Genomic DNA, 12,654 nt, shown 5'->3' with positions numbered 1-12,654 from the left:
TTTTTTTTTTTTTTGACCTTTTGAAAAAAAAAAATTTTTTGTTTTTTGGTTTTTGGAGGGGGGGGGGGGGGGTACTAAAAGTAATGCATAATTGTGAGAGGAATGCAGATTGTTCAAAACTTACAAAAAAAAAAAAAAAGAAAAAGAAGAAACTGGAAGAATAGTGTTGGGTGGCTCAGTTTGTAGAGGAAAAAGTCCTCAATCTGGTTCTCCTGGGTCCTATTCCTGGTTTTGGGTCATACACTGCAAAAACACAAAATCTTACCAAGTAGGCTTGGTCTAGTTTCCAGCGCAAATACTTTAGTACTCTTGAAATGAAAGAAAACAAACTTACAAGTAACTTTTCAGCAAGATATAAGAGCTGATTTTAGGTCATGTTACAGATTTTTTTTCACTTATAATAAGATATTTTCCCCACTTTATGAGTGAAATAATCTGCCAGGTGAACTGAAACTTTTTCACCATTTTGAAGGGATTATTGACTTAAAGCACCATCCAATATCTTGCTGAAAAATGAATTGTAGACTAGCTTTGTCTTACAAAAAGTTCTGACATATTTACTCTAGAATCTGTGTAAAAATACTTTAAGATTTTATGTTTTTGCTGTGTAGTTCCTGTCCAGTCACCATTGAGTAACGGTGACCAGTTCCTAGAAAACCCTTAAAAAAACAACAACTTGAAAGCTGAAATGTGATGGTATTTTTTGTAGCAGATGAGGGGGTCAGAATAACGTCTGCACACTGCACTTCAAAGATTTTATTGTAAACAATTGATAACCATACATTAGCCTTAGTTCCATTTCACCGTTACGCACTAATATGCGTTGGTGTATCGCATTAAATGGTAAAAATCATGCTCTTTATGTCACTTATTTAAATGTCTTTGTCTTTTTTTTTTGCTGTTTTTCTTTTCTGCAAAAAAAGAAAATAAAAAGCACTAAAAAGGAAGAGAAAGTGCCTGAATGGGAAGCTCATCATTTATAAATCCACTGCTGTTCAGCAGTCTCTCTCCCATGTCACCTTGCTCATTAGAAATATGTTGACTCACTGCCACGCATGCATCTCTCCCTCCTCGTGTTTTTCCCTCCATCTACGTCTCCCGACATCCCTGTCTCTCCGCTCTGTCACTCCATCATCATCGTCTCCCCTCCTCCCCTCAGCCTCTCCCCTCCTTCTGGTAGCTTGGCACTTCTGAGTTAGTTGCTTGTCTGCCTAGCTAAGGAAAATGTCAAACAGCACACACAGGAAAAAGAAAGGGAAAAAAAAAAAGGGTCAGAACATTAGGCCACGGCATGCACATGCTCAGCGTCCCGGCGTGTGCGCGCTTCGTAGTGAGTCAGATCAGTGTTGTCCGCACGCATAGCCTCCACACCCCACCGCCTCCGCCCCTCCGCCCCTCTGTCATGCGTGAATGTTCCCACTTCTCACTCCTGTCTTTCTCTCATCAATTATTGACAAGGCACAACAGCTCACGGCTAAGTTCGGCGCTGCTGCAATCAGCGCCGAGCCGAGGCTGCGGTCGGGACATGGAGAAGATGGAGCTGCAGAGGGGCCTCCACCGTCCCGTACAACAACATAAAAAAAAGAAGAAGAAGAAAGACACCATAGTCCAATTCCTTCTTCTTTTTTTTTTTTTTTTTTTTTTCCTTCCACACCCAAATCATTTCTCATTTCGGCTCAGGATTTAGTCATAATTGCTTGGAAATAGAAAATTTCCTGCCAGAATGACTGGCCCCCTTCCTATCATCCGCCTGTGCTTGGCCACACACACTTCCCACGGGGGACTCGAATACAAATTGCCTCCCCACGAGCCCCCTTTTTCTGCCCCCTCCTCTCTCTCTCTCTCCTCACAGACCCTTTGAGCGGGCCTTGGGGCAGATGCAGATAAGGTCTGCAGCGTGGCTGAAATATCTGATGGACTCCTGTGGAATCCATCTTTTAATAGTGTCTGACTGTCTTCTGCCCCTTGTTAAAAAAAAAAAAACCCGCTGGAAGACCCTCCGCTGTTTACTGCAGCCAAGCCTTCAAAGTGTGTGTGCTGAAATCACAACAGACAGTCAGATAAACTGTCTGTTTCCTCTGCGCTCCCCTCAGAGCTACAACGCCCCCCTCCCCCTCCTCTTCTCCTTCTTCTCCTCTCCTCATCTACCACGACGTCCTTTTTTCCGGTCCTCTTATAACCCCACTACCCCCCTCCGCCCCCTGCGAAGTGTGCCTCTTCTAGCAGAGTTAAAGCCAGGGCAATAAATAAGGCATATTATGGCCTTTTAACGTGATGAATAATGTAAAACAATAAAAAGTTAATATATAACTACTTTACCCCCATTCTGCCAGGCCTGAGTGTATTGTAAGTATATTGAAGGTGTGTGTGTGTGTGTGTGTGTGTGTCTGTGTGTGTGTGTGTGTGTGTGTGTGTGTGCATGTGTGTGTGTGGGAGGCTCTCACGAGTGTGTCGGTGTTGGAAATGCCTGTCTGAGTGTTTGCTGAAGGAGCTGCTGATGTAGATGTGAGCTCATTTTTTTTTTTTTTTTTACGACAGGACAGGGATATCGGCGTGTTTCACAGCCGTTCGCAAATTCCCCCCCACCAACCCACCAACTCCTTCCTCTGTTTTTTTTTTCTGCTTTCATCTTCCCTTCTGACACAGTTTCGACACAGGCGAAGATAACCGTCTCTGTGTATAAAAGATATATCAAAAGATAATAAGCATAATCCTTTGCTGTAGCAGAGGAACAAGTCATTGTAATTCATCGCATGCGGCTTTCCAAGGCTGACTTTTTTTGTCTGCTCTCTCTCTCTCTCTCTCTTTTTTTTCCTTTTCTTCTCTGTTTTCCCACAGACCCAGACGCAGCGATCCCGGAGGCGCCGGAAACCCAGGAGGACAACTCAATACCGGAGACCAGCAGTTCCGGTCCGCCCGACCCGAGTAAGACTGGGCCTGTGATGCCAGGAATCCCTGGTGAGCGCATTCACACAACCCCAGCCGTTAGCCCTCACTGTCGAGGAACTGAAGGATTTGCCCATTTTTCTGAGCTGAGTAACTCCAGCTCGGTCAGATTGGATGAAGAGCATCCACGGCGACGCATTTTCAAGGATTCTTGGCTGGATTTGGTGCTGGACTTTGACTAGGCCTTACTAACACATGAGGATGTGTTAATCTGAACCATATAATTGTTGCTCTGCCTGTATCAAGTCTTTGGGGACGGTCCTCCCGTCAGTCCCCACAACATGATGCTGCCACTACCATGTTTCACCGCAGGAATCGACTGATCCGGTATCACAGTATTGGTCACCCAACTTCTGCCCCCCAGATCTGAACTGAAACTACTGATTATTGTAAATGTGACTGTAGACTGTCAGTTATTCTATCAATTATTCTGATGATTAATCAAAATGTGAACATTTCGCACCTTTTCCACTTAACCACTTTAGCCTTTTTATACAATATTCAAAATACATAAAAAAATGCAAATAACTCAATTATTTTAAATAAGAAAATAAGCATTTTGTTGCCCAAAATGCAATAACATAGCATTCATGTACACGTGATTCTTTGTGGCAAAAGATGCATCTGCGGCTAAACAAAGACTTGTCAACGTCAACATGTGAAAAGCTCAATCCTTTTGTCTCGACTTAACAGCCGTACAGTGAAGCAAAAGGCGCTTAATCCAACAATTACCGAATATAATCCAGGTTAAGCTAAAACTATGCCACTTGAGAAGCTCTGGTTACAACACATTTACATACAATGGTGTTTTTCTTCATCTTAAATGTAAATTATCTGTATTTTTTGTATCCATTGCTGCTCTGAGGGTGTTCGTCTTTCAGAAAATATATATTTTTGAGTCTGTATACTCCAGCGAATGACTAAACGGTTGCTAAATTGATTGACGATTAATCGGATTAATCGTCTCAGCCTTAATCAGATCTAATTTTGAGTTGGAGACGTAAGACGAGTTGAAAACATTTCGCCGTCGCTAGCGATGAACATCCTATTCACGGTTTTCTTCCAAGCAACAAAAGGCAGTCGGTGTTTTGTGCATTTCAAAATGAAACTTTAATTCACTTCCATCCTTTGATAAATATTTCAACCAAGGGTTAGAAGAGCCTCCTTAAAGCCATAAGAGCCCATAATGCATTGCTCTGTGACTTCATTAGTGGTGAGTCAGAAATGCAACAAGATTTAACTAAGACCAGACTTAATTTGGCTTAATATGGCTCCAGAGGGCTAAATACTGTCTGCTACTAGATTTACATTGTTTCCAGCACAAGCTGGTTTTTTTTCAGGGTTTGTTGTTCTGACCCAGTTTGACATGGTTTCCTTTTGCAGCTTTAAACATGTCTGCTTCCCATGAGTTGCTTCCTTTTCCCAGCTAACATGCCCCCGCATCATAATGCTGCCACCACCCTTTATTCTACTCGTTCACATGTTGTTGCAAATCACACGCTGAATACTTTAGCCTTCATTTAGCCACTCCTCTACGCAGGCCGGATTTATGAAGTGCATACCCAGTTGCTGTGGCAACAGATTCTTCCACCTGAGCGTCGGATCCCGGCAGGTCCTCCCAACTGTTACCATGGATATCTCGGCTGCTGCTCTCATTTTTTAAATGTTTCCCCTTCTTCTGTTCACTTGTGTTATAAATACATGATGTCATTCAGCTTCGAGAGCAAATGTAAAAAGAAAAAAAAAAACTTTTTCAAACAGAACACCTACATCCTCGAGGCTGCGCTAGTAATTCATCACATTCGGTCTCCAGGGAGAAAATTAAAAATAATAGTTTAGCCTTTCAAAGTATGCTATTCCTCATATGGCTCTGACACGCTTCAGGCGACTCTTAACTCAGCATGCTGGAGTGTTTGCAAAACCAGAGTTGCTGACAGGATAGAGTGAAACTCTCCAAAATGCAGGTTGTGATGAAAAGACATAAAACCACACCCTAAACAAATACAGCTCGCCCTGAGTCACACAGGGAGTGTGCTGCATGCTGGGAGACTTGACGACAGACCTTTTTATTACATTACCTGCCTTAAATCTCATTAGAGATGCACTTAAATCAGTCTAATCAAAGCAGTTGTAATCTGTTTATTCCCAAATTATATCAACTGGTCACTCCACTTTTTTTGCGATCGCAGAAATCCCCGCAAAATCAACAGATCTCCACATTTTTTTGAGCTAATGTTTAATTGTGAGGTTATTTCTAATTTTCTGTATAAAGGGTAAAAACATTGGCTTTAAGTGCTAACTCCCACCTGCAGGTGGCAGTATTTCATACTCAGCCTTACTTGATATCAACTTATAGTCCATGAAATTTTACTCCCTAATATAAGCCTAGAAATCGGGTCTGTGTCTCTTTAAAAACTCCTGCTCTTTCTGAAACTTCAGAAAGTCATCACAACATGGCTCCTCTGTTAACTCTTTAACAAAGTTTTACCAGAATCTCACTGAGAAGTAGCTCGTACAATAAGCTCAGCAGATTCGTAGTTCCATCAGGTGTTTGCTAATTGCTGGTGGCTAGTCTGAAGGAGCGGAGTGGAGGAGACTCTTCTAAGACATACTTATTGAATGCAGGCACTGATATTTATTTATATTTTAATAGTTTTTTAATTACGTTACACATCCAGGCACCTCTGGCCGTCTGAGAACACTTGTTGTCTTGGTATGGCCCAAAATGAAGATGAGCTTATCTCATCTGAGCTGCCTCTGTTTCTTATTTCTTATCTGCTTCTTTGTCACCACTGCCTCCCTCCACAGGAGCCACTTCTCCTCCTTCTTCTTTTCCCCAAAGAGCGGCTGCTTTGCAGGGAACTTTTTTGACTTGCTCCACAACTTTGTCCACCACAAACTGTTCACACTGTTCCGCCTGTCCTGATGTGATAAGCGGCGCTTTTCTTAATAGTTGCTTATTTGACATTAGCTGCTCTAAAAAAAGATGTCCCTATGTCACTTTTCCCTGTATTCTTGGGGCTTTTCACCTGCCTGCCACTGTTGGATCAGTTATTATGTCAAGTGAGGGTGGAATGAAGGACGAGTGGCGGCGGGGTGGAGGGGGCTGATATTTCAGGAATGAAATTTCTTGACAGCCTCTCTCCCCGGCTCACTCAGAATGTACGAAGTTCCCTCAGCCTCCGATTTCTCCCGATAAGAGCAGAATTGGTAGCCTTCAATCACGGTGTTCGGCTGCGATAGAGGCTCAAGGCGCGGTTATCCCCTTATCAATAAATGGTTAAGTGCAAACGGGGGCCGGCAGAGTGCGGAGACACAGTCATTAACGGGGCTGGCAGGCTCCTGAGGTATGAGACTTTTGTGTGCCTGTGGAGGTAAGAGGGGGGCGGCGGGGGTGTCAAGGGTGAGGAGGGGTCACGGACAGTAAAAGAGTGATGGCTGAGGCGAGGGGTTGGTGCGGGGGGTGAGCGCTGGTCTTTGGCAGCAGCTGCACGCATACATGGAAAACAGATTTGGTTCCTCTCGGATTTCAGTCACCGGCGGAGCCAGCCGTTCCTTTCCCATCCCATCCTGAACCCCCCACACCCTCCGCCCCCCGAACAAAAGGATAAAATAAAATCAGATGTTCAGATGTGCCCTCCACATTTGGTTTTTCCATTGCTCGCCTGGCCTCTGACACGCAAAACATGTCGAACAACTTGCCCCTCGCTCGCATCGCTCCCCCGAAATAAAAAGGAAAAGGGGAAACAAGATCAGAGGGGGAATCTTTGCGGTGCTGAGTGTCGACTTCGGATTTCATTGGCGAGGGAATGGGGTGTGTGTGCGGCGGGGCTGCTTTGATTGAGCTTATTCAATTAGATTACATCAAGGGGGCCGTTAGTCATGTTGAGCAAACAAGAAAGTGGGATGCACTCAGAGTTGATTTAGTATGGTCTGCACATGTCAGGACAGACGGAGCGTGAATGCGAGGCTGTCTCTAAGGGACTTCTTGAAAGTTACTCATAAAGGAGTATGAGGAACGGGTGGGGGGAGAGAGCCATTGTCTCCTCTAACGAACAATCAGAGTTCTCTGGTTACGTTAGAAAACAACCCTCCTTTATATTCAAATTAAACGAGCAAAGGGTGATGCGACCTCTTTCTTCAGTCGCTCCATATATTTCCGCTAAAATGCAACATTAAGGAAACAAAGAACAGATAGCTTTTATGTGCGCTGCTCTTTTTACGGCTACTCCTCAGTGTCGCCGTAAAAAGTCTTCACATCCCCTTGATGCATTTTCACGTTTTTCCACATTACGACCACAGGCTTCTAGATCAAAACCAGAGTTCTGCATAATTGTAAAGGGATATGGAATGGATAGATTATACAACAATATCCTGAGATTTTAAGCATTTTGACAAACCTACAAAGACACCATTGCCCACCTAAACTGACGAGTTGATCAGAGAAGCAGCCAAGAGGTCAAAGGTAACGCCGGAGGAGCTGGAAAGATGCACCACTCAGGTGGAAAAATCTGCTGATGCAACAATTAGTCTTGCACTTGACAAATCTGGCCTCCGTGGAAAAAAGCAATTAGATGTTTTTTTTGTACAGCTTGCAAAAAACTAAAGTAGGGTGCAGAAGATGATGAATGAAATTTAATATACCTTAATAGTTGTTCCCATACTTGAATATTGTCTATATTCTTGAAAAACAATCCCAAAATATGAATACAACTCGGCTAACTATGAGTTTTATATGAAGTACAGTGTTTGCAAAACATGGTGGTGGCAGCGTCATGTTGGGATGCTCGTCTTCAGCTCGAATAATGAGGCTGGTCAGACATACAGGCAGTAAATACTGTTTGACGCCGCAAATTGGAATGGTTTAGATCAAAGCATACCCATGTGCTTGAGTGACCCAGTCAAAATCCAGACCTGAATCCATTTAAGGATCTGTGGCAACAGATGCTCTCCATCCTGTCTGGCTGAGCTGGAGCTACAAAAAAAAAAAAGAACTGGAGAATTTTTTTGTCTTTATATCTACAGAGCTGGAAGATATTCACCCTAAACAGAATCTACTTTGGTCCGTTTCTATTCACCTTCCCACTCAATGACTTGTGTTAGCATAGCATATAAAATCTTTATAAAATAAGATAAAGCTTGTATGCTTAATGCGACAAAATGCAGGAAACATAACAGGATTGAATTTAGGACTGACACGATTAATCAGAATAATCGTTATGAATCAATTATTGAAATAATTGTCCACTAGTCTCGTAATCGTAAGCAGAATATACAGACTCAATAAAAAAGGTCAACTACTGAAAGAACAACATATTCTGAGTCATAAATAAGCCAAAACTGTACAAAAAATATATATAATTTGTGCATTTAAAACAAAAACAAGACCTTTGTTAAATATGTGACATGGTTTTATCTTCACCCAGTTCAAATGCTGTAAAAACAAAATATCCTTTTAGGCACCTTTTGCTATCCAATTATTAACTGGTTAATCCAAAAATAGTCAACAAATATATTTCTAACATTGTATAAAAGGGTAAAAGGAAAAATCAACAGGATGCGCTTATTTTTTATCTAGTTAATTATCATAATAATCGATAGATTAATCAGTAACTAAAATAATTATTAGTATAAAACCTCTATAATAAAACATACTAAAGTTTGTAACTGTAAAGTGACAAAATGCAGAAAACTTAGTGGGTTATCTGTACCGCTGAGACGATTAATCACAATGAATCCATTATTGAAATAATCGTCAACTAATTTACTAATTGATTAATCGTCAGAAGAATTGATAGATTGATAAGTAACTAAATTACTTGTTACTTGCTGCCCTGGTTATGTGTTCTTTTCCCAAACATGTGGTGAAATAGATTTTTTTCATTTAATCAAATTCTTTAAACGTTTTTCACATAAATCTGTAAAGTCCAAATCATGGAATAAGTAGAGATGTACATCAGGAAACAACTGAATGATAGTTTGCCATTTGTCAAAAATCTTTCCTCTGTGCAGCTCAGAAAAGGAATAAATTATCTCCGCCTTTTGGTGACGTTCCTCTCCTTAAGCCCTCTCTCTCTCTCTCTCTCTCTCTCTCTCTCTCTCTCTGCAGGCCCCAAGATCCAAGATGACCCCGGGTCCTCCTCCAGCACCGACGGCTTCTTGAGCTCCAAGGTGGCCGTCTTCTCCTCCATCGCCATTGGATGCATCATCTTCCTCGTGCTCATCCTGCTCCTCGTCATCCTCCTCATCAAGATGCGCAAGCGCTCCAGGAAAAACGCGCACTCGCAGGCCCGCCCGTCGGCGCTGTCACTCAGCACGCTGTCCAACCCCAAGCTGCCCGGCGGCACGGCCGGCACCGAGCCCAGCGACATCATCATCCCCCTGCGGACAGAGAACAACTACTGCCCCCACTACGAGAAGGTGAGCGGGGACTACGGTCACCCGGTCTACATCGTCCAGGAGATGCCGCCGCAGAGCCCTGCCAACATCTACTACAAGGTCTGACGCGCTCCGGGGGAGCCAGCAGCGACGGCCAGGAGAGAGGAGCGCTTGATTTACGTTCTTGGGAAGAACGATTTCCTTTGAATTTTTTTCTGAGGGGGGGGTGGGGATGTGGGGACTTGAAGCCACCCCTCGCCCCCCTCCTTGTTATTTGTACCACCTGCTGCACAAATCTGGAGAAACACGTACTGAGCAGTCACCAGCGGGGGTTGGGAGCTGACTGATGAGAGACCCTGACCGTCGTCCCTCTCCTCCCTCACCTCCCTCACCTCCCCACCCGTATGCGTCTCCCCTCCGACCCCAACCACTCCCGGAAAGTCTGGACTGGACCAACAGATGGACCTCTAGCTTCCCTGTCCCTGCTAACGGACAGGATATAACTTATCTCGGCTCCCCGAAGTACAGCCTGTGCTACACCCAATTAAACACACCATCCCAGCACACAGCCGGCCGGGAAGCAGGCAGGCAGGGTGGGGGCGCCGCTGGTGAGCAAGTAAGAAAGGAAAAAAAAAAAACATCATTGTGTGTGTACGTGTGCGCCACTGTGCGCGTTTCGTGTGGGGGGGCCCTGCCTCCCCACCATCCCGCCGTTGCTGGGCCAGGGAATCTCTCCAGATAGCTCAGGTATCTTTACACAGTGTGTGGAAAAACGTGCTCCTCTCCCTTACGCACCTCTGATGTTTGCCTTACTTACTATTTTTGATGGAGGAGATTTCCTCGAACCCTGATTAAGTTCACAAAGCAGTTGTATTTTGTTAGACTTTTCCTACCAGTGCACAATGTATAGAGCTAAACCCATCGTCATAACGACTCCCATCCCCTCACCGCCCACGCCATCTCGCCGCTTTTAATCTGTTAAGACGGACTTTAACCTGGACTCCTGGCTGTCGAGGTGTGTATGTATGCGCACGCGCGTGCGTGTGTGTGTGTGTGTGTTGCGCATGTGAAATTCCTCCCCTCCTGCTTGGTTGAAATGAGTTCCAGCGTTGCTCTGGCATGTGTGTGTGTGTGTATTTCAGGGTGTGTCCTCGTTGAGTGCGGTTGGACATGTCCAGACCGGTTTCTCTAAGAAGTGGGGAGACTTTATTGGATTTGATGTTGAGATACCGTATCCTAAGCATGACAAATAAAAAATAGAGGGTGATGCGCCAACTGACAGACAGACAAGATCTAACAAACACTCCTGAGTGCTCCAGTTGGCACCGATCGGAGATCTTGCCGTCGGATCGGCTTTCAGACAGACAGGCAGGTTGCTATTTGTTCGCTTTATCTCCTGAAGCATCTAAAAAAAATTTAGTTTGAGGGGCGTCGGTCAGATGGCTCTCCCTGATTGGCTGGCCTACAGAGGTACGATGCCCCATATATAGGTTTGGATGGAGAGCCGGAATACAGTATCATCACTTTCCAACTGGCCGCCATCTGTAGATGAGTCAGCTTGTGACTAATGTACGTGCCATCTTTGTGCCCACTCTCACCAACCGATTGGGGGAGGGACGGGCGAGGGGGAGAGAAATTATTCCCGTGACTTGGCTTTAACCTGAGAGGATAACAGAGGTGGGAACGGGTGAGGCAGGGCTGGCCGAGGCGCTTTCGTTTTCTCCGGCCTCTCTCACCAGCTGTGCTGTGAATAAAAATGCTGTGTGGAATATTCAGCGAGGACACTGCGGCCCAGCTATCACACAGCCCAGGGCGACAGCATCAAGGCGGGAATTTACTGCAGCTGCACGTGTGTGGAGTGGTGGGGAGGTAGATGGTGGGGAAGGCGGGAGGTTTTTGTGTGTGTACACATAGGTGCTTATTTGTGCTTATATTTGCAGTTTCCACTCTGGATGTGTGCAAGTTTCATCTGCTGCTGTGACAGACACCCTTCTTTTTTGGGACTGAGCACCTCCTCTAATGAAGCATACAGCACTGCAGTCAAGGCTAATGATGTCTGAGATACGGCAAGCCACTAGTGCCAAATATCGGCAAAGATGTGAAGTTTAGTCAGTTAGGAAAATCTCTGTGAAAACTTTGTATTTTACACCAGCAAGTCATATTTTGACCACCTCCCTCCTCATTGATTTCATTGCCTGTTTAAGAAAAGCCAAGAAAAACGTTCTATCAGATCATAGAACATAATTTTTTTTTTTTTTTTGCCTTTTCATAAACAGTCGTTGTGCATCTGCATGAGACGGACGAATGAAGTAAAAAACGAAGCACGCTGTAAAGAAGGCAAACTCCTCCCCCGAACAGAAGGCCATATTTTACACCAGCAAGTCACAACGTTTTGAACGCCTCCTTCTCAGCACGTACAGTTTGATCAAGTCATCAAAACTTTCATGCCACATGAACACGGGGAAAAAAAATACCCCTGTGTCTTGGGAACACCACTTTTTTAGTTGCTCATCATCAGGCATGACTTAAAAAGTGGCTTCCCTGACAACTTTTAATCATCCTGACTTTTTAAGCAGCAATTTTCATGTACCGAAAAAACATAAAATCTTACCATTTTTGGTCTAGTTTCCAGGGCAAATGTCTTGGTATGTTTGAAATAAGACTAAATCACAAATAGCTTTTCAGCGAACATTATGGGCTTAATTTAAGTTAATACATAACTTCTTATCATTGATGAAGAATTACTAGCTTCACTGGCTGATTATTTCGCTTATAACTAGTATTTTTTCATAAATATTAAGGAATTATTGACGTAAAACAGGCCCGTACATCTTTCTTAAATGATGCTTGCGAGTCTGTTTTTGTCCTATTTCAGGCGCACTAAGACATTTGCACTAGAAACCAGACCAAAAATCCTTGGTAATGTGTTGTGGTTTTGTCAATACCGGGCACTCATGTCTTGCCATATCAAAAAGGAAATAGGGAGGACCATACATGACGAAAAGCTGTTGTTTGCGCCCACACGCCAACGCAAACACATCCAGACAGACGGGTCCAGGTTTTTTTTCCTGTCAGGGTTAGGGTGCGTAAAGTTTACTCAGCGACAGAGTCCAGCCCGTCATCAACCAGCGCTGACATCACCCTCGGACAGGCGCTGCAGAGTTAAAAGTCGACCCCGGCTTGAAGACTCGGGGAGGACTCTGGTGGCTCTTGCGTGTCGTTAACCTCTTAAGTTAACAACCTCAGCAGCTGCCGGTGATTTTTTTTTTTTTTTTTTTTTTTTTTTTTTTTTTTTTTTTTGTTGGGGGGGTGGGGGGTCCCTTTTTTTTT

General features: G+C 44.0%; 1 protein-coding gene across 6 annotated transcripts in view; it reads left to right on the top strand.

The window, feature by feature from the left end:
• Nucleotides 1-12,225, top strand: part of efnb1 (ephrin-B1) — a 150,668-nt gene extending 138,443 nt beyond the window's left edge. For all 6 annotated transcript variants that reach the window (XM_015059323.1, XM_015059321.1, XM_015059326.1 and 3 more), the window contains 2 exons: nt 2,839-2,958; nt 9,056-12,225. In XM_015059323.1, the coding sequence (XP_014914809.1) occupies nt 2,839-2,958; nt 9,056-9,450 (515 nt within the window). In that variant the 3' untranslated portion in view covers nt 9,451-12,225. The remainder of the gene's footprint in view (nt 1-2,838; nt 2,959-9,055) is intronic.
• The last annotated feature ends 429 nt before the right edge of the window (nt 12,226-12,654 follow it).

Source organism: Poecilia latipinna, unplaced genomic scaffold, assembly GCF_001443285.1.
Source record: "Poecilia latipinna isolate Pla-1442-1.1 unplaced genomic scaffold, P_latipinna-1.0 Scaffold1620, whole genome shotgun sequence".
NCBI lineage: Eukaryota > Metazoa > Chordata > Actinopteri > Cyprinodontiformes > Poeciliidae > Poecilia > Poecilia latipinna.
Note: the sequence above shows the minus strand (reverse complement) of the source record. Positions and strands in the feature narration are given on the sequence as shown.